Consider the following 26,599-nt stretch of genomic DNA (forward strand, 5'->3'; position numbering starts at 1 on the left):
TTCCCTCTCCAGCGGATCTTCCCAACCCAGGGATTGAACCCATGTCTCCTGCACTGGCAGGCGATTCTTTACCACTGAGCGACTCGGGAAGCCCAGTTTCATTACATACACTAGTCACTGGTGCTTAAATCACTGGTCACTGGTGCTTAGTTCAATCTCCAGTCCCTTTTTCTTCCCCAGAGATACAGCAAAGACACTTGTAAGTGCCAACCTTCTAATCACACACTTAGCTGCTTTGGCAAACAGCCCCCATTCTTTATGGGGATATAGCTGTCTGGAGGGGATACAAAAACACTCTTATTACTCCTAAGATTCCACAGGTTTTAGGAGCAAGTTGTCAGGAACCTAGGACAAAGATCAAATTTTTTATATACTGCTTTTTTTTTTGGCAACCTCCAGTGGCATGTGAACAACTAGCCAATCTGATCACACAGACCACAGCCTTCTTTCTCTAACTCAATGAAACTGAGCCATGCCATGTACAGCCACTCAAGACAGACGGCTCATGGTGGAGAGGTCTGACAGAACGTGGTCTACGGGAGAAGGGAAGGGCAAACCACTTCAGTATTCTTGCCTCAAGAACCCCATGAACGGTATGAAAAGGCAAAAAGATAGGACATTAAAAGATGAACTCCCCAGGTCAGCAGGTGCCCAATATGCTACTGGAGATCAGCAGAGAAATAACTACAGAAAGAATGAAGGGATGGAGCCAAAGCAAAAACAACACCCAGTTGTGGATGGGACTGGTGATACAAGCAAGATTCGATGCTGTAAAGAGCAATATTGCATAGGAACCTGGAATGTTAGGTCCATGAATCAAGGCAAATTGGAAGTGGTCAAACAGGAGATGGCAAGAGTGAACGTCGACATTCTAGGAATCAGCGAACTAAGATGGACTGGAATGGGTGAATTTAACTCAGATGACCATTATATCTACTACTGTGGGCAGGAATCCCTTAGAAGAAATGAAGTAGCCATCATAGTCAACAAGAGAGTCTGAAATGAAGTACTTGAATGCAATCTCAAAAACGACAGAATGATCTCTGTTCGTTTCCAAGGCAAACCATTCAATATCACAGTAACCAAAGTCTATGCCCTGATCAGTAACACTGAAGAAGCTGAAGTTTAACGGTTCTATGAAGACCTACAAGACCTTCTAGAGCTAACACCCAAAAAAGATGCCCTTTTCATTATAGGGGACTGGAATGCAAAAGTAGGAAATCAAGAAACACCTGGAGTAACTGGCAAATTTGGCCTTGGACTACGGAATGAAGCAGGGCAAAGACTAATAGCGTTCTGCCAAGAGAATGCACTGGTCATAGCAAACACCCTCTTCCAACAACACAAGAGAAGACTCTACACATGGATATCACCAGATGGTCGACACCAAAATCAGACTGATTATATCCTTTGCAGCCAAAGATGGAGAAGCTCTATACAGTCAGCAAAAACAAGACTGGGAACAGACTGTGGCTCAGATCATAAATTCCTTATTGCCAAATTCAGACTTAGATTGAAGAAAGTGGGGGAAACCACTAGACCATTCAGGTATGACCCAAATCAAATCCCTTATGACTATACAGTGGCAGTGACAAATAGATTTAAGGGACTAAATCAGATAGACAGAGTGCCTGATGAACTATGGAATGAGGTTCGTGACATTGTACAGGAGACAGGGATCAAGACCATCCCCAAGAAAAAGAAATGCAAAAAAGCAAAATGGCTGTCTGAGGAGGCCTTACAAATAGCTGTGAAAAGAAGGGAAGTGAAAAGCAAAGAAGGAAAGGAAAGATATACCCATTTGAATGCAGAGTTCCAAAGAATAGCAAGGAGAGATAAGAAAGCCTTCCTCAGCAATCAATGCAAAGAAATAGAGGAAAACAATAGAATGGGAAAGACTAGAGATCTCTTCAAGAAAATTAGAGATATCAAGGGAACATTTCATGCAAAGATGGGCTCGATAAAGGACAGAAATGGTATGGACCTAACAGAAGCAGAATATATTAAGAAGAGGTGGCAAGAATACACAAAAGAACTGTACAAAAAAGATCTTCACGACCCAGATTATCACGAAGGTGTGATCACTCACACTCACCTAGAGCCGGACATCCTGGAATGCAAAGTCAGGTGATGCTTAGGAAGCATCACTACAAACAAAGCTAGTGGAGGTGATGGAATTCCAGTTGAGCTATTTCAAACCCTAAAAGATGATGCTGTCAAAGTGCTGCACTCAATATGTCAGCAAATTTGGAAAACTCAGCAGTGGCCACAGGACTGGAAAGGTCAGTTTTCATTCCAATCCCAAAGCAAGGCAATCCCAAAGAATGTTCAAACTACCACACAATTGCACTCATCTCACACGCTAGTAAAGTAATACTCAAAATTCTCCAAGCCAGGCTTGTGCAATACATGAACTGTGAACTTCCAGATGTTCAAGCTGGTTTTAGAAAAGGCAGAGGAACCAGAGATCAAACTGCCAACATCCACTGGATCATGGAAAAAGAAAGAGATTTCCAGAAAAACATCTATTTCTGCTTTATTGACTATGCCAAAGCCTTTGACTGTGTGGATCACAAAAAACTGTGGAAATTCTGAAAGAGATGGCAAGAGATGGGACTACCTGACCTGCCTCTTGAGAAACCTGTATACAGGTGAGGAAGCAACAGTTAGAACTGGACATGAACAACAGACTGGTTCCAAATAGAAAAAGGAGTACATCAAGGCTGTATATTGTCACCCTTCTTATTTAACTTCTATGCAGAGTACATCATGAGAAACGCTGGGCTGGAGGAAGCACAAGCTGGAATCAAGATTTCCGGGAGAAATATCAATAACCTCAGATATGCAGAAAGTGCATACCCTTATGGCAGAAAGTAAAGAAGAACCAAAGAGCTTCTTGATGAAAGTGAAAGAGGAGAGTGAAAAAGTTGGCTTAAAGCTCAACATTCAGAAAACTAAGTTCATGGCATCTGGTCCCACCACTTCATGGGAAATAGATGGGGAAACAGTGGAAACAGTGTCAGACTTTATTTTTCTGGGCTCTAAAATCACTGCAGATGGTGACTGCAGCCATGAAACTAAAAGACACTTACTCCTTGGAAGGAAAGTTATGACCAACCTAGACAGCATATTAAAAAGCAGAGACATTACTTTGCCAGCAAAGGTCCATCTAGTCAAGGCTATGGTTTTTCCAGTGGTCATGTATGGATGTGAGAGTTGGACTATAAAGAAAGCTGAGTGCAGAATTGTTGCTTTTGAATAGTGGTGTTGGAGAAGACTCTTGAGAGTCTCTTTGACTGCAAGGAGATCCAACCCGTCCATCCTAAAGGAGATCCGTCCTGGGTGTTCACTGGAGGGACTGATGTTGAAGCTGATACTCCAATACTTTGGCCACCTGATACGAAGAGCTGACTCATTAGAAAAGACCCTGATGCTGGGAAAGATTGAGGGCAGGAGGAGAAGGGGACGACAGAGGATGAGATGGTTGGATTGCATCATGGACTCGATGGACATGGGTTTGGGTGGACTTTGGGAGTTGCTGCTGGACAGGGAGGCCTGGCATGCTGCGGTTCATGGGGTCGCAAAAAGTCAGACACGACTGAACAATTGAACTGAACTGAACTGAGTGGCACTTAGTTCCCAGGATCTTAGTTCCCATACCAGGGAGCAAACCCAGGCCTCTGCAATGGAAGAAGCATGGAATCCAAACCACTGGACTGCCAGGTAATTCCCTATGTATTTCTTCTTATGCCACAGCAGAGTAAGTTTATGCTGCCCTGTAAGAGTGACATAATTTCAGTAGATATTCATGACTGTCACTGCGGTGGGTCTGACAACAAAGGTTAACTCCTTTTCTTCTTCATCCCATGCCTTTACCCTCACTCGTCTGTTTAACACTTGGTTTTTCCAAATCTGCACCTTCACTCAGAGTTAAAACTCTAGTCCTTGCTCCAATCAGGATTAAATCAAACCACTTTTAAATTAAATGGTTCCTTCCCCTTAGCAGAAAATACAAAGACTTGAAACATCACTGCCTCATATTCAAAAGTCAGTTCTTCCTTGAGACAACTGGGCACTTTGATCAACACCTTGTCCCAACCCCCAGAGTCTAGACCCATACTGCATGCTCTGAATGATCACTCCTCTGTAATTCAAATGACTCTGACCTGTAGGACTTCAGTCCTCTGGAAAATACTGAAATTAACATATACTTGCCATCCTAACTCAGGTCCCACCTATACTTCAGGATCTGGTTCCCCTTTGACTATCTCCTCCTGACCACACCTACCAGCAAAAAAGTATCCATCTGTATAGTATTTAATTGAAAATAACATGAAAAAGAATAATTTTAGCCAGTTATTGCTCATGTATGAGTTTACTCTTTCCCTTTAAAACTATTTCTGTACAATGTACCTCCATATAATAATGCAAAATATAAGATCTCATAGAATAAACAATCTGTTGGTATATTAATCAATCTGAGCCTATGGATGATTCGACACAACTTGCATTCAAGAAACCAATGGACACAAATTCACTAACTGAATGTTCAAATATACTATTAGTGAAGTTGGTTCTAAAGTTTAAAAAGAATATAAGCAGTATATAAATGCAGCATTTCTTTGTTGTAGAAGCATGCTTTTTTTCACATAGGCAGACAAAGAAATCCTAACAGAAAGCTGAGTTTAAAAATCAACAGCTTCTTGATTTCCTGACAAGATGGTGGAACAGAAGGACCTGAGCTCACCTCCTCTCACGAAAACACCAAAGTCACAACTGAATACTGAACAACCATCAACAAACCAGAACCAGAACCCACCAATAAAGATGTTCAACTTCCAAAGACAAAGAAGAGGCCACAACAAGATTGCAGAAGGGATGCATTCATAATGCAATCAAACCCTGTACCCGGATGGATGAATGACCAGATGGATGGATGACCCAGAAACTGGAAAATAACAGGATCACAGAGGTTCTCCCATGCACTCGGAGAGTGACTTCTGAGCCCATGTCAGGCTCCTCAGGCTGGGGGTCTGGCATCAGGCAGATGAGACCCCAGAGCATTTGGCTTTGAAGGCCAGCAGGGCTTGATCACAGGAATGTCATAGGACTAGGGGAAACAAATGCCCCAGAGGACACACAGGTCTTATGTGCCCTGGGACCCAGTTGGAAAAGGAGTGACCTCATAGGACCCTGGGCCAGACCTACCTGCTGGTCTTGGAGGGTCTCCTGGGGAGGTGAGGGGCACCTGTAGCTCACTGTGGGGACAAGGACACTGGTGGCAGGGGTGCTGGGGAGTATTCATTGGCACCAAGGCCCAGTCCCGCCCAATATATCCCTTAGGATCTAGTGTTGGGAAGCTCAGGCCAACCAACCAACAGGGCAAAAACACAGTCCCACTCATCACCACACTTCAAAGTCTTCCTGAACACATACCCCTTGAAAAGCCCTGCCCACCAGAGGGACAAGACCCAGTTCCACCCAGCAGTGGGCAGGCACCAGTCCCTCCCACCAGGAAGTCTGCACAAGCCCCTTAGACAAGCCGCACCCACCTAGGGGCAGACACCAGAAGAAAGAGGAACTATAATCCTGCAGTCTGTGTAACAGAAAACAGAAAGTTAGATAAAATGAGACAGCAGACAAATACGTTCCAGACAAAGGAATGAGATAAAACACCAGGAAAACAGCTAAGTGAAGAGGAGACAGAAAAAGAATTACAGAAATGACAGTAAAGATGATCCAAGATCTCAAAAAAGCATGGAGGCACAGAGCAAAAAGATACAAGAAATGTTTAATAAACACCTGGAAGATTTAAACAACAAACAGCATTGGAAATATAATAACTGAAATGAAAAATGCACTAGAAGGAATCAATAGCGGAATAAATGAGGACAAAGAACAGATAAATGAGCTGGAAGACAGAATGCTGGAAAGCACTGCTGTGGAACAGAATATAGAAAAAAGAATGAAAAGAAATGTGGGCAGTCTAGAGACCTCTGGGACAACATCAAAAAGCACCTACATTCACATTACAGGGATCTCAGAAAGAAAAGAGAGAATGGGCCTGAGAAAATATTTGAAGAGATAAAAACTGAAAATTCCCTAACATGGGAAAGGAAACAGTCACCTAAGTCCAGGAAGTGCAGAATACCACACTGGATAAATCCAAGGAGGAAAAGCCAAGATGTGTATTAATCAAACTGACAAAAATTAAAAACAAAGAAAACACTAAAATCAACAAGGGAAAAGCAACAAATAAAAGATGAGGGTTTTCCCATAAGATTGTTAGATTATTCAGCAGAAACTCTGCAGGCCAGAGGGCTTCTGCACAATACATTTAAAGCAATGAAAGGAAAATCTTACTACAAGAATACTCTACTCAGCAAGGCTCTCATTCAGATTCGACAAAGAAATCAAAAGCTTCACAGACAAGCAAAAGCTAAGAGAATTCAGCACCCCCAAACCAGCTTTACAACAAATGTCAAAGGAACTTCTCTGGAGGGAAAAGACAAGGCCACCCTAGAAACAAGAAAATTGTGAATGGGAAAGCTCACCAGTAAAGGCAAATATACAGTAAAGGTAGGAAATAATCCATACACAAATATGATGTCAAAACCAGCAACTGTGAGAAGAGTAAAATGCAGGATATTGACAATCCACTGGAAATTAGGAGATCAGCAACTTAAAACAATCTTGTAAATACATATAAACTGCTGTATCAAAACCTCATGGGAAACATAAACCAAAAATTTTCTATTGCATATACACACACACAAAAGAAAAAGCAATCAAAACATACCCTAAAGACTTGGTCATCAAATCACAACAGAAGAGAACAAAAGAAGAAGGGAAAGAAAAAGACCTACAAAAACAAATCCAAAACAATTAGCAGAATGGAAATAAAAATATATACATATCAATCATTATCTTACATGTAACTGGATTAAATGTTCCAACCAAAAGACAGAGACTGGGTGAATGGATACAAGAACAAAATTCATATACATGCAGCCTATAAGAGAACCACTTCAGATTTAGGGACTCATATAGACTGAAAGTAAGGGGATGAAAAAAAAGTATTCCACAAAAATGGAAATCAAAAAAAAGCTGGAGTAGCAACACTAATGTCAGACAAAATAGACTTTAAAATAAAAATTATTACAAGTAATAAGGACTTTACGTAATAATCAAGGCATCAATCCAAGAAGATGCAACAATTGTAAATATACACGCATCCAACATAGGAGCACCTCAACATTTAAGGCAAAAGCTAACAGCCATAAAAGAAGAAACTGACAATAACACAACAATACTGGTAGACTCTAACACAGATTTCATCAATAGATAGGTCATCCACACAGAAAATAAGAAAAAATAGGCCTTAATTGACACATTAGACCAGATGGACTTATTTATGTTCATAGCAGATTCTATCTGAAACTAGCAGAATACACCTTCTTTTTAAGTGCACATGAATATTCTCCAAGATAGATCACATCTCGGGCCACAGATCAAGCCTGGGAAAATGTAAGAAAATTCAAATCATATCAAGCATTTTTTCCAACCACAATACTATGAGATTAGAAATAAATTATAAGAAAAAAAACACACACACACACAGCAGCTAAACAATATGCTACTAAACCGCCAGTGGATCACTGAAGAAATCAAAGAGAAAATCATAAAGATCAGAGCAGAAATACATGAAATGGAAATGAAGAAAACAACAGAAAAGATCAATGAAACTAAAAGATAAACGTATGTTTGAAAAGATGAACAAAATCGAAAAACCTTTAGCCAGATTTATCAAGAAACAGAGGAAGAAAGCTCAGATCAATAAAATTAGAAATGAAAAAGGGGAAGTTGCAATGGACACCACAGAAATACAAAGTATCACAAGAGACTACTACAAACAGCTATATGCCAATAAAATGGACAACCTGGAAGAAATGAACAATCTTAGAAATGAACCTCCCAAAACTGAACCAGGAAGAAATAGAAAATATGAGAAGAGACCAGTCACAAGTAACGAAACTGAAACTGTGATTAAAACACTCCCAACGGGACTTCCCTACTGGCACAATGGATGAGAACCCGCCCGCCAATGCAGAGGTTCAATCCCTGATCTGGGAAGATTTCACAAGCCACGGAGCAACTAAGCCCATCTGCCACAAATACTGAGTCCATGCTCTAGAGCCTGCAAGCCACAGCAACTAAAGCCTGCATGCTCCAGGGCCCGCAAGCCACAACCAGTGAGCCCCTGCGCCACAACTACTGAAGCCCACACAGCCTAGGGCCAGCAAGCCAAAACTACTGAAGCCAGAGCGCCTAGAGCCTGTGTTCCACGACAAGAGAAGCCACTGCAACAAGAAACCCGTGCACTGCAACTAGAGAGTAACCCCACTCTTTGCAACAAGAGAAAACCCACACACAGCAGTGAAGACCCAGCACAGGCAAAACTTAAAAATAGAAAAACTTCCAAAGAACAAAGTCCAGGACTAAAAGGTTACATAGGTGAATTTTATCAAATGTTTAGAAAAGAGTTAACACCTATCCTTATGAAATTATTTCCAAAAATTACTGAGGAAGGCACCCTCCCAAACTTCTCTGAGGCCACTGTCACCCTGATACCAAAACCAAAGATTCCACACAAAAAAGGAAAATTACAGGCCAATATCACTGATAAACATAGATACAAAAATCCTGAACAAAATACTAGCAAACCAAATGCAACAATACATTAAAAGGATCGTACACCATAATCAAGTGGGATTTATCCCAGGGATGCAAGGATTTTTCAATATCTGTAAATCAATAAGTGTGACACACACATTAACAAACTGAATAAAAAACATGATTGTCTCTGTAGATGCAGAAAAAGTTTTTGACAAAATTCAACACCCATTTGTGATGAAAACTCTTCAGCAAGTAGGCACAGAGGGAACATACTTCAACATAACAAAGGCCACACGTGACAAACCTCCAGCTGACATGTTCTCAACGATGAAAAGCTGAAAGCATTTCCTCTAAGATTAGGAACAAGAGAAGATGTCCCACTCATCACTTTTATTCAACACAGTTTTTGAAGTCCTAGCCATGGCAATCAGAGAACCAAAAGAAATAAAAGGAATCCAGGTTGGAAAAGAAAACTATTACTGCAGATGACATAATACTATACACAGAAAATCCTAAAGATGCTACCAAAAACTATTAGAGCTTATCAATGAATTCAGTAAGGTTACAGAGTACCAAATATACAGAAATCTCTTACATTCCTATGCACTAAAAACAAAAGATCATAAAGAGAAGGAAATGATCCCATTTACCACTGCATCAAAAAGAATAAAATACCTAGGAATAAACTATTGGGGGCAGGAGGAGAAGGGGACGACAGAGGATGAGATGGCAGGAAGGCATCACTGACTCGATGGACGTGAGTCTGAGTGAACTCCGGGAGTTGGTGATGGACAGGGAGGCCTGGCTTGCTGTGATTCATGGGGTCGCAAAGAGTCAGACATGACTGAGTGACAGAACTGAACTGAAGGAGGCAAAAGATCTGTACTCTGAAATCTATAAGACACTGATGAAAGAAATCGAAGATGACACTAACAGATGGAAAGATATACCATGTTCTTGGGTTGGAAATATTTTCAACATATTTTCAAAATAACTACCAAAGGCAATCTACAGGTTCAATGCAATTCCTTTTCAAAGAACTAGAACAATAAATTTTTTTAATTTGTATGCAGGGACTTCCCTGATGGTCCGGTGGCTAAGACTCCATGCTCCCAATGCAGGGAGCCTAGGTTCAATCCCTTGTCAGGGAACTAGAACCTGAATGCCACAACTAAGACCTAGTGAGCCAAATAAATATGTAAGTAAATAAATATATATATTTTTAAAATCTGTGCAGAAAACACAAAAGACCCTGAATAGCCAAAGCAATCTTGAGAAAGAAAAACAGAACCAGAGGAATCAGACACCCTGGCTTCAAGCTATACTACAAAGCTACAGTCATCCAAACAGTCTCATACTGGCACAAAGGCAGACTTACAGATCAATGGAACAGGGCATAAAGCCCAGAAATAAATCCAAACACCTCTGGTCAATTAATCTATGACAAAGGAGGCAAGACTATATATAATGGGGAAAAGACAGTCTTTTCAATAAGTGGTTCTGAGAAAACTGGACAGCAGCATGTAAAAGAATGAAATTAGAATATATTTAACACCATATACAAAAATAAACTCAAAACAGATTAAAGACTTAAAGGTAAGGCTGGATACTACAAAACTCTATAGAGAAAAACATAGGCAGAACACTCTTTTACATAAATCACAGCAATAGTTTTTTGAATCCACCATCTAGAGTAATGAAAATAAAACAAAAACAAACAAATGGGACCTAAATAAATCCAAAAGTTTTTGCACAGCAAAGGAAACCATAAACAAAACAAAAAGACAACCAACAAAATGGGAGAAAAAGATGCAACCAATCTCCAAAGTATACAAACACCTCATGTAGTTCTATATCAAAAACTCAAACAACCCAATCAAAAAATGGAAAGATCTAAACAGACATTTCTCCAAAGACATGCGGATGGCCAAACAGCTCATAAGAAGACGTTCAACATCACTAATTATTTGAGAACTGCAAATCAAAACTACAATGAGTTATCACCTCACACAGGTCAGAATGGTCATTATCAAAAAGTCTACAAACAATAAATGCTGTAGAGGGTGCGGGAAAAAGGGAACCCTCCTACCTACACTGTTGGTGGGAATGTAAGTTGGTGCAATTTGGAGAACAGTATGGAGGTTCCTTAAAAAACTAAAAATAGAGCCACCACATAAAGCGATCCCTCTCCTGAGCATATATCCAAAGAAAATCATATTTCAAAAAGATACATGCTCAATAATGTTCACTGCAGCACTGTTTACAATGACCAAGACGTGGAAGCAACCTAAATGTCCATCAACAGAAGAACTGATAAAGAAAATGTGTTACATATATACAATGGAATATTACTCAGCCATTAAAAAGAATGAAATAATGCCATTTGAAGCAACATGGATGGACCTAGAGCGTGTCATACTGAGGGAAGTCGGACAGAGAAGAATTACCATATGCATGTCTTTTATGCAGAATCTAAAAAAAAAATGATACAAAACAGAAAGAGACTCACAGACTTAAAAAATGAACTTATGATTGTTGGGCGGGGAGGAATAGTTAGGGAGATTGGTGGCCATGTATGCATTTAAAATGGATAACCACAAGGACCTATTGAGTATCACACAGAACTCTGCTCAGTGTTAAGTGGCAGCCTGAATGGGAGGCAGGGTCTGGGGGAGAATGGATACATGTATATCCATGGCTGAGTCCCTCTGTTGTTCACCTGAAACCATCACAACATTGTTAATCAGCTATACCCCAATACAAAATAAAAATTCTTAAAAAAACAAACTAAAAATAGAGCCACCATGTGATCCAAAAATCCTATTCCTGGGCATAATATCTGAAGAAAATCATATTTTGAAAAGATACATGCACCCCCATATCTATTGCAGCACAGTTCACAACAGTCAAGACATCAGATCAGATCAGTCGCTCAGTCATGTCCGACTCTTTGCGACCCCATGAATCGCAGCACGCCAGGCCTCCCTGTCCATCACCAACTCCCGGAGTTCACTCAGACTCACGTCCATCAAGTCAGTGATGCCATCCAGCCATCTCATCCTCTGTCGTCCCCTTCTCCTCCTGCCCCCAATCCCTCCCAGCATCAGAGTCTTTTCTGATGAGTCAACTCTTCACATGAGGTGGCCAAAGTACTGGAGTTTCAGCCTCGGCATCATTCCTTCCAAAGAAATCCCAGGGCTGATCTCCTTCAGAATGGACTGGTTGGATCTCCTTGCAGTCCAAGGGACTCTCAGGAGTCTTCTCCAACACCACAGTTCAAAAGCATCAATTCTTCGGCACTCAGCTTTGTTCACAGTCCAACTCTCACATCCATACATGACCACAGGAAAAACCATAGCCTTGACTAGACGGACCTTTGTTGGCAAAGTAATGTCTCTGCTTTTGAATATGCTATCTAGGTTGGTCATAACTTTCCTTCCAAGGAGTAAGCGTCTTTTAATTTCATGGCTGCAGTCACCATGGAAGCACCTAAATGTCCATCGACAGAGAAATGGATAAAGATGTGGTGTGTGAGTATGTGAGTGTGTGTGTGTGTGTGTGTGTGTTGTGTGTGTGTGTGTAATGGAATATTAGTCATAAAAAGGAATGAAATAATGCTACTTGCAAGAACATGAATGAACCTAGAGATTATCATACTAAGTAAGTCAGACAAAAGACAAATATCATATGGTATCACTCATAAGCGGAATCTAAAAAAAAAATGATACAAATGAACATATTTACAAAACAGAAACAGACTTACAGACTTAGATTACAAATATGGTTACCGGGGGAAAGACAACAGGGAGGGACAGATCAGAGGCTGGAATTAACAAGCTGGAATCAAGACTGCGGGGACAAGTAGCAAAAACCTCAGATATGCAGATGACACCACCCTTATGGCAGAAAGTGAAAAACAACTAAAGAGCCTCTTGATGAAAGTGAAAGAGGAGAGTGAAAAAGTTGGCGTGAAACTCAACATTCAGAAAACGAAGATCATGGCATCTGGTCCCATCACTTCATGGCAAATAGATGGGCAAACAGTGGAAATGGTGGCTGACTTTATTTTTCTGGGCTCCAAAATCACTGCAGATGGTGACTGCAGCCATGAAATTAAAAGTCGCTTACTCCTTGGAAGGAAAGTTATGACCAACCTAAACAGCATATTAAAAAGCAGAGACATTACTTTGTCAACAGAGGTCTGTCTAGTCAAGGCTATGGTTTTTCCAGTGGTCATGTATGGATGTGAGAGTTGGACTATAAAGAAAGCTGAGTGCCAAAGTATTGATGCTTTTGAACTGCAGTGTTGAAGAAGACTCTTGAGAGTCCCTTGGACTGCAAGGGGATCCAACCAGTCCATCCTAAAGGAGATCAGTCCTGGGTGTTCACTGGAAGGACTGATGTTGAAGCTGAAACTCCAATACTTTGGCCACCTGAAGTGCTGACTCATTTGAAAAGACCCTGATGCTGGGAAAGATTGAGGGCAGGAGGAGAAGGGGACGACAGAGGATGAGATGGTTGGGTGGCATCACTGACTCAATGGACACAGGTTTGGGTGGGCTCCGGGAGTTGGTGATGGACAGGGAGGCCTGGCGTGCTGCGGTTCATGGGGTCACAAAGAGTCGGACACAACTGAGCAACTGAACTGAACTATATATAAAACAGATAATCAACAAGGACCTACTATAGGGTATAAGGAACTCTACTGAATACTCTGTAATAATCTATATGGGAAAATAATCCAAAAAATAGATATATGAACTAAATCACATTTCTGTACATTTATAACTAATGCAACATTGTAAATATTCTTATACTCCAAAAAAAATTAAGAATTTTTTCTAAAAATCAACAGTTTCTTGAAAGATGGCTACATTCTACTCCTACCAACAAACAGAACAGTACTCAGAAGTCTATGGACCCAATTACTGGAACCACCACATCAAAGAAGAAGATGAAATGTGTACCGCCTATAACAAACTAAAGGAAGCAGTCAAACTATCAACTCCCTATTACAGACCCAAAGATTAACACATCAATGTATGCATAATCTTCATATTCAGAAGCACTTCCAAGATGAAGAATTTATTTGTTCTTGGTCATCTGGAAAGTACTGCCACCTCTGGATGGAGGGAATAGCCTATGTCTTTAGAAGAATTAATATCAACTATAAATTCAAATTGCTGAAATATGAAAAACTGTCCCAGGAATCAGGTAAGTGGCTGTCTTTTAGCTGAATAAATTCACAGCTTTCAGTGTGTCTCCATTAGCTGTCAACTTTGTAGTAACAGAGCTGTCTACAGAATTTCTGAAACAGCCTGAAAACACTAAGCAATAATAAAGACACAAATGAACCTACCTACAAAACAGAAACAGACTCACAGACTTGTGGTTTCCAAGAGGGAGTTGGGGCAAGAGGTGGATTGGGAGTTTAGGATTAAGAGATATAAGTTTTATATACAGGATGGATAAACAGCAAGGTCCTTCTGTATAGCATAGGGAACTACATTCAATATCCTGTAATAAACATAATGGAAAAGAATATAAAAAAGAATATGTACATATGTATATCTGAGTCACTTTGCTGTATAGTAGAAATGAACACACTATAAATCAACTGTATTTTGATTTTAAAAATTATAAGAAACTGGATTAGACGCAGATTTAATTTGCTTAGCGCCTACTGGTAAAGAATCCACCTGCAATGCAGGAGACCCCAGTTCGATTTCTGGGTCGGGAAGATCCACTGGCAGGGATAGGCTACCCACTCCAGTATTCTTGGGCTTCCCTGGTGGCTCAGCTAGGAAAGAATCCACCTGTAATGTGGGAGACATGGGTTCGATCCCTGGGTTGGGAACATCCCCTGGAGAAGGGAAAGGCTACCCACTCCAGTATTCTGGCCTGGAGAATTCCATGGACTGTATAGTCCATGGGGTCGCAAAGAGTTGGACATGACTGAGTGACTTTCACTTTCACTTGTAGCGACCAGAGATGATTTTACACTAACTTGTTCTAATTCAGGTGAGCAGGATTTCCATGGTGGCCCAGTGGATAAGAAACCACCTGCCAATGCCGGGGACACAGATTCGATCCTTCATCTGAGAAGATCCCACATGCCGCAGAGCAACTAAGCCCGTGCGCCACAACTACGGAGCCTGTGCTCTGCAGCCCGAGGCTACAACTGCTGAAGCCCCTGCGCCGAGAGCCGGAGCTCCTCAACAAGAGAAGCCCGGGCACCACAACGAAGACCCAGCGTGGGAATAAGTAAATACATTTTTTAAATTAAAAAAATAATAAAAGTGAGGTGTGAGTAAATCCAAACGTTAATTTTTAACCACAAGTATTCATATCAGTACTGGCTTTCTGGTAAATTTTTTAGTTAAAATTTTTTTTTCTTTTTAATATTAAAACTATAAGCTTTTCTCACAGACTGTTAAAAAAGATCTGGAGAGGCCATCTAACTCATCCTTTATCAAGATAAATAATGTTATCAAAGATGCAAAACTTTTCAACTTAAGAGACTCCTTAATCTGAGCATTTATGCTTTTAACTAAAAGCATATTTCCCCCCACCCAAAAAATGGCAGTATGTGTTAAACAAGTATTTTCCAGTTGAACTTATAACAAAAAAAATTAGTCATATAATGCAATTATACATATTTTTACATTATTTTACATTTTCTTTAAACCACAAAAAGGATGCTTATTTTCCCCAAAACAACAGTTGCTGACATACTTCAGTTCAGGCAGCCCACTGAAGATCTCTTTGCGGCTTAGTTCAGAAATCCCATTTCCAAGAAATATTTTTGTTCCATCAAATTCTTTGGCTCCTTTCTTACATTTGCCTTTAATGTCAGAGTATACGGAAACATCATCTCCACCTTTCATAACTAGAGAAAAGAAGAAAGTCATATTACAGTGACATAACTGTTCTTTGGCAGAACCGCGAAAATTCTTCAAGCTTTAAGACTGGGGAAGCCTAGGGGCATCAGTAGTGGACATGAAGCAGTCTAACCTGGCTCATGGTCTCACTATAACTTCTGACAGAAAATACAACTGTTTACTTTCAAATGTTTGACAACAATAAATCTATTTTTTTTCCCTAGGAAAACAAAGATGCAGAAGAGTCTTCGAAACATCCAACCTCAGGGACTTCCCCGGCTGTCCAGTGGTTAAGACTCCTAATACAAGGGACATCTGTTCAACCCCCAATCTGGGAACTAATATCCCACATGCCTTGCGAGGGTCAAGAAAAAAAAAAAACAGCAAACATCCAACCTCAATTGAAAGCCTTTAGCTGAGCAGAAAAGGAAAGGTATCTTCTATTTCAATTATTTTCCTCAAATCTAACATAACTTAAAAGAGTAAATTAAGAATACTGAGTTTCATCCCAATATTGATTCCAGACTTGGAATGTTTCCCCTGCAAATGACAGTTTAGCAGCCTGAGCTTTCAGCACAATTGAGTAAAGAATGGAAAACAAAATTTCACTGACATCTTCCACTCTTTTCATCAGTCATGATCCTCTAACTTCATCACAGATGTCCTCAAAGGGAATAAAAGAAATGGGCAGAAAACCCACATACGGATGCCTGATTCGTTAGTCCTTCTCAGATACACACCTCAACAGGCTATACTAAATGCACAACTTAGCAAAGATCTTTGTTAAAGCAAATTTGAAATGTATCTAAGTGAGGATTTAATGAATTTTCAATTCGATGATACACATAAATGTTAGCAGCTATTTTACAGAGAAACCTGAACAGTATACTCACATTTTGAGGCTGATACGATTCCAGGGACATAGACATGGGCTCCTCGTAACACAGCACTGCCACACTGGGCCCCAACAATGACTTCACAAGTCTGTTGTTTTATATTCTTCCTACAGAAGCAAAAGGAGTTCAAGTGTAAAGAACGATGCATCTCCAACGTCAACCAACCTTTTCAGGGTTTCAAACTAACCCTAAATAACCTCTTTAGTCTTCATTATTCCAAATGAATAAATGAGGAAAAGGTGGAAGAAAGAAGATCAATACACAAGAAATAATTTCTTTAAAACTACAAAGGACTTCACTGGTGGTCCAGTGGTTGAGACTCCACCTGCCAACACAGGGGGACGTGGGTTCCATCCCTGATCCGGGAAGATTCCACATGCCGTGGGGCAACTTAATCCCTTGTGCCACAACTACCAAACCCACGCCCTAGAGCACGTGTTCTGCAACAAGAGAAGCCACCACCATGAGAAGCACACACACAGCCGGAGAGGAGTCCCTGCTGGCCGCAACTAGAGAAAGCCCACAGGCAACAAAGACACGGTGCAGCCAAAAGTAAATAATAAAGTTTGGGCTTGTTTTTTTAATTACAATGAGGATGGGCACTTGAGAAGAAAATCTTGGTGCAAGGTAGTAAGTGGCACCAAAAATTGCTTCATCAAATACAACTAATAAATACAAGAAAGAAACCGACTTACAGATACAGGGAACAAATTAGTCAGGAGAGGGAGATTGGGTGGGGCAAGACAGGAGTCGGGGATTAACAGGAACAAACTATTATGCTTAAAATAACCTACAAGAGTCTATGATACAGGGAATATAGCCAATATTTTTTTCTATACTGAAGTACAGTTAATTTACAATGCTGAGTAAGTTTCAAGTATACAGCAAAGTGATTCAGTTATACATACATACATATACATATATATACACACACACACACTTTTCCATATTCTTTTCCCTTATAGGTTATTACTATATATTGAATATAGTTCCCTATGCTATAAAACAGAACCTTGTTGCTTATCTATTTCAAATATAGTAGTGTCTGTTGTGGAGAAGGCAATGGCACCCCACTCCAGTACTCTTGCCTGGAAAATCCCATGGATGGAGGAGCCTGGTAGGCTGCAGTCCATGGGGTCGCTAAGAGTTGGACACAACTGAGTGACTTCCCTTTCACTTTTCACTTTCATGCTTTGGGGAAAGAAATAGCAACCCACTCCAGTGTTTTAGCCTGCAGAATCCCAGGGACGGGGGAGCCTGGTGGGCTGCCGTCTATGGGGTCACACAGAGTCGGACACGACTGAAGTGACTTAGTAGTAGTAGTAGTAGTACTAGTAGTAGCAGTAGCAGCAGCAGCAGCAGCAGCAGCAGTGTCTGTTCAACCTATATTGCTAATTTATCCCACATCCTCACCTGTCCCCTTTGGTAACTACAAATTTATTTTTTATGTCTGAGTCTACTTCCATTCTGTAAATAAATTCATTTGTATCTTTTTCGTTTTTTTTGGATTCCATGTACAAGTGGTTTCATGTGGTATTCATCTTTCTCTGACTGACTTCACTTAGTATGATCATCTCTAGGTCCATCCATGTTGCTGCAAATGGCATTTCATTCTTTTTTTATGGTATAGCCAATATTTTATAACTATAAATGGAGCATAACCTTTAAAAATTGTGAATCACTACATTGTATACCTATAACTTATACCAACTATACCTCAATTAAAAAAAAAAACTAAGGCAGGACTGAGGTCATAGGAAATGGCACACAGAGTAGAAGAGGCCAAGGCAGCCCTCGGGCCCAGCCTGTGTCTGTTCTCACCAGCTCTGATGCCTTCAGTGTTAGAGGGGACACGATCAAGTGTTTATATTCTAATCCAATGAAGCTCCATGTAGATTAAAACCACAACCCCAAAGGAAAAAAAAAAATGCTTCATCATTTAACAAGCACTGCTGTTTCATAATAGCATTAGGAGAGAAGAGCAATAACGTTTCTATCTTCAAAGACTAAGACAGACATGTGAGAAATGCAAAAACATTTCTGAAGTGGTAGACTGGCACACGGTAAGTTATTAATGTTTTAAACAAGACAAAGGTAAGTCTTTTCTTCCTCTGCTATCTAACTTTCTTCAGTGTTCTCCAACTTCTCACCTCCCATCCATCCCTTGAAACACTGAAGCCTGGTATCACTTCCAACACTCAGAGCAGACCTTCTCAAAGGTCGGGGGTACCTATGTGATAAGCCCAAATAAACGTCTCAAGTACTGCACTTCTGATGGGGTTCCCTGGTTGGCAACATGTCATATGTATGGTCCTAACTCCTTGTACTTTTAAGTGCATTTTAAGCGAATTCAAAGAATTAAGTGCATTTTCTTTTCAAGATCTCCAACTGATCAAATCTCAGTAAGCTTCTCACATTTATCCTCCTCCTTCCAGGTCCCACACACTCACTGCTCATTCTCCAGCTATTTCTGGACAAGGTTCATTTCTCCAGGTTCTTAAACATGATATCATCTCTTCTCGCTTTGTATCCCAAACCTTGGCAATCTCATGGTTTCAGTGACCACTTACAAAGATAACCTACATATTCTTTATTTTATTGAAGTATGCTGCTGCTGCTAAGTCGCTTCAGTCATGTCTGACTCTGTGTGACACCACAGATGGCAGCCCACCAGGCTCCCCCGTCCCTGGGATTCTCTAGGCTAGAACACTGGAGTGGGTTGCCATTTCCTTCTCCAGTGCATGAAAGTGAAAAGTGAAAGGGAAGTCACTCAGTCGGGTCCGACTCTTAGCGACCCCATGGACTGCAGCCTACCAGGCTCCTCCATCCATGGGATTTTCCAGGCAAGAGTACTGGAGTGGGGTGCCATTGCCTTCTCCGTATTGAAGTATAGTTGTTTATAAAGTTATGTTAATCTCTGCTGTACCACAATGTGAACCAGCTATTCTTTTTCATATTCTTTTCCATTGTAGTTTATCACTGGATATTGACTATAGCTCCCTGTGCTATACAGCTGGACCTCATTGTGAACCCACATACCTAATGATCAGCCTTTCTAGACTGATTATCTGCAGACAGCTGTGCACAGACGTCCTACAGCTACTTCACACTCAACAAGTCCTAAACAATGTTATGATTCCCTGATCCACTCCTCAAATCCTTGGCAACAGCCCAAAGCTTCATCCTCCTGCGTTCCAGTCAAAATGACGTTATCTACCTGAGCAGCCAGAACACAAATCCCGGCATCATCTTGAATTTCCTCCTAAAACTTGTAACTCAACATTCACTGAGTTACCAAACGATGCCTCCTCTAATTCTCTGACACGTCTCCCAGGCCCTTCCACCCTCGACATCAGACTTGCATCATCTGATCACTGGATATTGTTTTATCCAGTGATCTAATGTCTGTGTTTTATCTTTGGTTGCTTTCAGATCCTCCTGATGTCTTTGGTGTTCTTCAGATTCATTCTGAAGCACCTAGTCATGTATTTATCTTTACTTTTGCCTTCAGACACTGTATTTTTTAAATCTGACTTTCATCAATTCTGGAAAATTCTTCATTATATTATTGAATATTGTCTCTCCCACATTATTTCTAATCTCTACACCTGGGATTCATTAGGAACAGTAGTAACTTTTCATTCTTGTTCTCATGACTCAGTTTCATATCTCCTACTGCTTTACACCTTCTTTACCTGCTGTATTCTAGGTGATATTCCATAAGCCATCTTCTAGTTCATTAATTCTCTCATCTGTTGAGTCTAGAGTTTAACTCAGAATGACTTTTTAATTTTAATGAAATTTTAATGTCTAGAAATTCTTTTTCTTTTTTTTCCCTCTTAGGGTCTTTTATGTTTTAGATTCTCCCTTTTGCTTTTAATCATTTTCAAGGAGACTAATTTTATAGTGCCTACCAATTAGCTCTCTTTGCTACATTCTGGGCTTCCCAAGTGGCACAGCTGGTAAAGAATCCACCTGCCAATGGAAGAGATGCAAGAGATGTGGGTTCAATCCCTGGAGTAGGAAATGGCAACCCATTCCAGTATCCCTGCATGGAAGATTCCAAGGACAGAGGAGCATGGTGGGGGCTACAGTCCATGGAGTCGCAGAGAGTCAGCCATGACTGAGTACACACTGGCTGGCTGCAGTTCTGGGGAATCTAATCCCTCAGTCTGTTGTATATGCTGGTTCTCACTCATGGTAGTTTGATTCCCAGTGTAGCTTCTAACTATAAGAAAGAAGCATGGCCTGGGCTGACAGGTGCCACTCTGCAGTGCTTTTGCCAAGCACCTCAAGAACTGGCTTAGGATCCAATTCTTATGTCAATTTCCCAAACCACAGGTGTCAAGACCACATGGGTAGTATGAATTTGCACTCCAAACCCTTACAGATATGGAAGCTCAGCTGTGCATCTCATAGATTTTTTCCCCTCAACCCAGGCTCCATGGCAAGAGAGCTCCAACTCCTAATTAATGCCCTGCACTGACTTTTGGATGGTTCTCACCTCTTAGCACTAACAGCCTATTGTTAAAACCAATGCCCCTAAGTTCAGGGGACCAAGCACCTTCTCCCTCAAACCCCTCAACCCTTAATCTTAGCTCACGCACTTACTACTCAATTTTCAGTTACCCTTCATTCTAACCCCTGAGTATCTCACTAAGGTCCTTAATCATTCTGCTATGCATGTTATGACCTATTTTTTGTTCAGTGTTCCTAGGCCTAAGTAGCAGAAAAATTCTCAAGTTATCTAGTTCACCATACTGCTGGAGATAAGACTAAAATAGCTCCCTAACTCGGCTCTAGGCTTGCAATTCATCTTTTGAAAAAAGTGTTTTCAGGCTTTTTTGGCTGCAATCCAATGTGAGAAATGCACTTGAACGGCATCCCAGTACACGTGTGCCTATCCACACTTACATTTATAGCAAATGTTTCACGAAACACCTTACCATGTACACTCCAGGATATTATATAATAAAATCCCTATTCCTTAGAAAAAACTATAAACAACCAGTTAAACTGAATTTCACAACCTACTAATGAGTCAAGGTCTACATGCAGTTTGGGGGAAAAAAAGCTTTATGCTACTACCAGTATTGTATTTCTAAAATCACAACTGTAATAAAAATTATTTGGGTCCTATATGCTGTGTGAAGAAATAAAACATTTCTTAGTTTTAAAAAATCATCCTTCAAAAAGACACATGTACCCCAATGTTCACTATAGCGCTATTTACAACAGCCAGGACATGAGAACAACTTAAATGTCCATCAACAGAGAAATGAATAAAGATGTGGCACATATATACAATAAAACTATTACTCAGCCATAAAACAGAATGAGCTTGGATCATTTGTAGAGATGTAGATGGACTAGAGACTGTCATACAGAGTGAAGTAAGTCAGAAAGAGAAAAACAAATGCTGTATATGAACACATATACGTAGAATCTAGAAAAATGGTATAGATGATCTTATTGGCAATACATATCATACATATATATGATATGTATATAAATGCAGCTGATTCACTCTCCTGCACAACAGAAACTATTAATAGCACAACACTGTAAAGCTATACTCCAATAAAAATTAATCAAATTTAAAATGAATCCTTCACATTCCACTCTACCTCTTCTAACTTCAACATCTTCTTTCACCAACCTCTCTGAAAACTGATAGATTCCCAGTCACTTTTGTCACAAACCACCATATATTTTCACACCTCTGTACCTCTGCACGTACTTTCTCTCTACCTTGTGTACCCTCGCCTACTTTATCTCATCTACCTCCTTCTCACTCACCCACAAGGCTCAAGGGAAATAACATCTCTTTGGAGAAAATCTTTACCCACTTCTTTGCATTCAGCTCTTCCTCTTCTCTGCTTGGATGGTACTTAATTCATATCCCTCCCCAGGAATCTACTGCAGTTTGACTTGTACCAATATTCACCTGCTTTTACACTATGTTTCACCCATCTGTATAGTATCTTTGGTTCTCACACACAGTTCAGTTGCTCAGTCGTGTCGGACTCTTTGCGACCCCATGAACCACAGCACGCCAGGCCTCCCTGTCCATCACCAACTCCTGGAGTCCACCCAAACTCATGTCCATTAAGTCAGTGATGCCATCCAACCATCTCATCCTGTTGTCCCCTTCTCCTCCTGCCCCTCAATCTTCAAAAAATATTTTGTGAAATGGAACTCTGTAATGTTAATCAGAAAGTTTTTAAGAGAATAACCATTTCATTGAAAGGAGAGAATGGGAGACTATGGGGAAGAGCATTAACATAGTGGGCCAGGGACTTCCCTGGTGGTCCAGCAGTTAAGAATCCACATGAGTTCAATCCCTGGTCAGGGAACTAAGATCCCACATGTTGCAGGGCAACTAAGCCCACATGCCTCAGTTAGAGACCCAGCACATCCAAAAATAAAAACAAACAAAAAACCACAATGAAAAAGAACTACTATCCTTTCTTTGAAAGGCCTGGTGATGAGGCTGATCCTTGGCTAGCATCCTGGAACTCAGAGGAGTTCCCACTCTTAACTGATTCAGTTCAGTTCAGTTCATTTGCTCAGTCATGTCCAACTCTTTGCAACCCCATGGACTGCAGCACGCCAGGCCTCCCTGGCCATCACCAAGGGTAGCTCAATGTTCCTCTATTATCTATAACAATTTGTAAACAAATAATATGGTTTATGGTGGACACTGACCTCCCTTCTGGGAGGCCAGAATTTGGGTACCTACCAGGCACGAGGTGCCCACACAACCAGCCCTAAATGAAAACCCTGGATGCCTGTCTCTAAGGAGCTTTCCTGGATGGTGACATCTCACACATGCATTGTCATCCTTGTTGCCAGGGGAGTTAACTGCACACTGCATGACTCCACCGGAAAAAGACTCTGCAGTTTACAAATGGTTTTCCCTAGACTTCATCCCAGGCAGCTTTTGTTTTGTTGATTTTGCTTCAGATTCTTTCACTGTAATAAACCATGGTCACAAGTACGACTACATGTGGAATCCTCTGAGTCCTCCAAGAGAATCACTGAGCTGGGGAATGGTCTTCGGGAATCTTTCAACACAAGTACTTACTAACTGTGTAAGAATATAAGATTGTATATATATGCAAGTGTCAAGGTGCAAATCAGCATTGCTGAAGCTTTAGTGAGGAAATATAAAAGTCGATGTAGGGCCATAAATACTAAACGCTTGATTTTTATTAAAATGTTTTTAAACAAAAGAGTGAAGCAATAGCATTAAAGAAAGATGATTTTCCAAGAATACAGTAATAAAGACTGGAGAAAAATAGTAAGAAGGTGCTTAGAATAAGAGAAAACTAATTAAAACAGCTAAAAATGAGATGCCTATGAATTAAAGACCCACTAAAGAGAGGGTCGAGATATGAGAATGACCCACTAAAAAGCATATAAAAAATACACTTATTACTTGGCATGTATTTAACTGCATATATTAGCAACCCTACAATAAAAGGAAGATAATATAATTTTGAGATATCACACAATCATGATATCTCATCTGTATACATATAATCTGATATCTTATAACCCCGCATCACAGGTAAGGAGCAGCGGCTGCGCTTTGCTGGAGCAGCCATGAAGAGACACCACCGTCCAAGGTAAGACAAACCCAAGTAAGACGGTAGGCACTGAGAGGGGATCAGAGGGCAGACAGATGGAAACCCCAATCACAGACGAGCCAATCTGATCACTCGGACACAGCCTTGTCTAACTCAATGAAACTAAGCCATGCCGATGGCTGGGTCATGGAGGAGAAGTGTGACAGAATGTGGTCCACTGGAGAAGGGAATGGCAAACCACTTCAGTATTCTTGCCTCAAGAACCCCATGAACAGTATGAAAAGGCAAAAAGATAAGACACTGATAGATGAACTCCCCAGGTCGGTAGGTGCCCAATATGCTACTGGAGATCAGTGGAGAAATAACTCGAGAAAAAATGAAGGGATGGAGCCAAAGTAAAAACACCACCCAGTTGTGCATGGGACTGCTGATGGAAGCAGGGTTCGATGCTGTAAAGAGCAATATTGCATAGGAGCCTGGAATGTTAGGTCCATGAATCAAGGCAAATTGCTGCTGCTACTAAGTTGCTTCAGTCGTGTCCGACTCTGTGCGACCCCATAGACTGCAGCCCACCAGGCCCGCTCTGTCCATGGGATTTTCCAGGCAAGAGTACTGGAGTGGGTTGCCATTGTTGGAAGTGGTCAAACAGGAGATGACAAGAGTGAACATCGACATTCTAAGAATCAGTGAACTAAGATGGACTGGAATGGGTGAAGTTACCTCAGATGACCATTATATCTACTACTGTGGGCACAAATCCCTTAGAAGAAATGGAGTAGCCATCATAGTCAACAAGAGAGTCCAAAATGCAGTACTTGGATACAATGTCAAAAACAAAAAATTATCTCTGTTCGTTTCCAAGGCAAACCATTCAATATCCAAGTCTATGCCCCAACCAGTAACGCTGAAGAAGCTGAACAGTTCTATGAAGACCTACAAGATCTTCTAGAGCTAACACCCAAAAAAGATGTCCTTTTCATTATAGAGGACTGGAATGCAAAAGTAGGAAGTCAACACACACCTGGAGTAACTGGCAAATTTGGCCTTGGAGTATAGAATGAAGCAGGGCAAAGGCTAACAAAGTTCTGCCAAGAAAACGCACTGGTCATTGCAAACACCCTCTTCCAACAACACAAGAGAAGACTCTACACATGGACATCACCAGATGGTCAACACCAAAATCAAACTGATCATATTCTTTGCAGCCAAAGATGGAGAAGTTCTATACAGTCAGCAAAAAAAGACTGGGAGCTGACTGTGGCTCGGATCATGAACTCCTTATTGCCAAATTCAGACTGAAATTGAAGAAAGTGGAGAAAACCACTAGACCATTAAGGTATGATCTAAATCAAATCCCTTATGACTATACAGTGGAAGTGAGAAACAGATTTAAGGGACTAGAACTGACAGACTGAGTGCCTGATGAACTATGGACAGAGGTTAGTGACACTGTACAGGAGACAGGGATCTAGCCCATCCCCAAGAAAAATGCAAAGAAGCAAAATGGCTGTCTGGGGAGGCCTTACAAATAGCTGTGAAAAGAAGGGAAGCGAAAAGCAAAGGAGAAAAGGAAAGCTATACCCATTTGAATGCAGAGTTCCAAAGAATAGCAAGGAGAGATAAGAAAGCCTTCCTCAGCGATCAATGCAAAGACATAGAGGAAAACAACAGAATGGGAAAGACTAGAGATTGCTTCAAGAAAATGAGAGATACCAAGGGAACATTTCATGCAAAGATGGGCTCGATAAAGGACAGAAATGGTATGGACCTAACAGAAGCAGAAGATATTGAGAAGAGGTGGCAAGAATACACAGAAGAACTGTATAAAAAAGATCTTCACAACCAAGATAATCATGAAGGTGTAATCACTTGCCTAGAGCCAGACACGGAGAAGGTAATGGCACCCCACTCCAGTACTCTTGCCTGGAAAATCCCATGGACGGAGGAGCCTGGTGGGCTGCAGTACACGGGGTCACGAAGAGTCGGACACGACTGAGCAACTTCACTTTCACTTTTCACTTTCATGCACTGGAGAAGGAAATGGCAACCCACTCCAGTGTTCTTGCCTGGAGAATCCCAGGGACGAGGGAGCCTGGTGGGCTGCCGTCTATGGGGTCGAACAGAGTCGGACACAACTAAAGCGACTTAGCAGCAGCAGCAGAGCCAAACATCCTGGAATGTGAAGTCAAGTGGGCCTTAGAAAGCATCACTACGAACAAAGCTAGTGGAGGTGATGAATACCAGTTGAGATATTTCAAATCCTGAAAGATGATGCTGTGAAAGTGCTGTACTCAATATTCCAGCATATTTGGAAAACTCAGCAGTGGTTACAAGACTGGAAAAGGTCAGTTTTCATTCCAATCCCAAAGAAAGGCAATGCCAAAGAATGCTCATACTTCACAATTGCACTCATCTCACATGCTAGTAAAGTAACGTTCAAAATTCTCCAAGCCAGGCTTCAGCAATATGTGAATCATGAACTTGCAGATGTTCAAGCTGGTTTTACAAAAGGCAGAGGAACCAGAGATCAAACTGCCAACATCCGCTGGATCAT

The 26,599-nt window shown here is 40.9% G+C and overlaps 1 protein-coding gene across 4 annotated transcripts in view; it reads right to left on the reverse strand.

The window, feature by feature from the left end:
• Positions 1–26,599, reverse strand: part of NSUN6 (NOP2/Sun RNA methyltransferase 6) — an 87,869-nt gene that overhangs the window by 44,029 nt on the left and 17,241 nt on the right. For all 4 annotated transcript variants that reach the window (XM_015473985.3, XM_005214187.5, XM_059892535.1 and 1 more), the window contains 2 exon segments: positions 16,451–16,560; positions 15,412–15,565 (listed from right to left, as the gene is read on the reverse strand). In XM_015473985.3, coding sequence (XP_015329471.2) covers positions 15,412–15,565; positions 16,451–16,560 — 264 coding nt within the window.

The sequence above is a fragment of the Bos taurus genome, chromosome 13 (assembly GCF_002263795.3).
Source record: "Bos taurus isolate L1 Dominette 01449 registration number 42190680 breed Hereford chromosome 13, ARS-UCD2.0, whole genome shotgun sequence".
Taxonomy (NCBI): Eukaryota; Metazoa; Chordata; class Mammalia; order Artiodactyla; family Bovidae; genus Bos; species Bos taurus.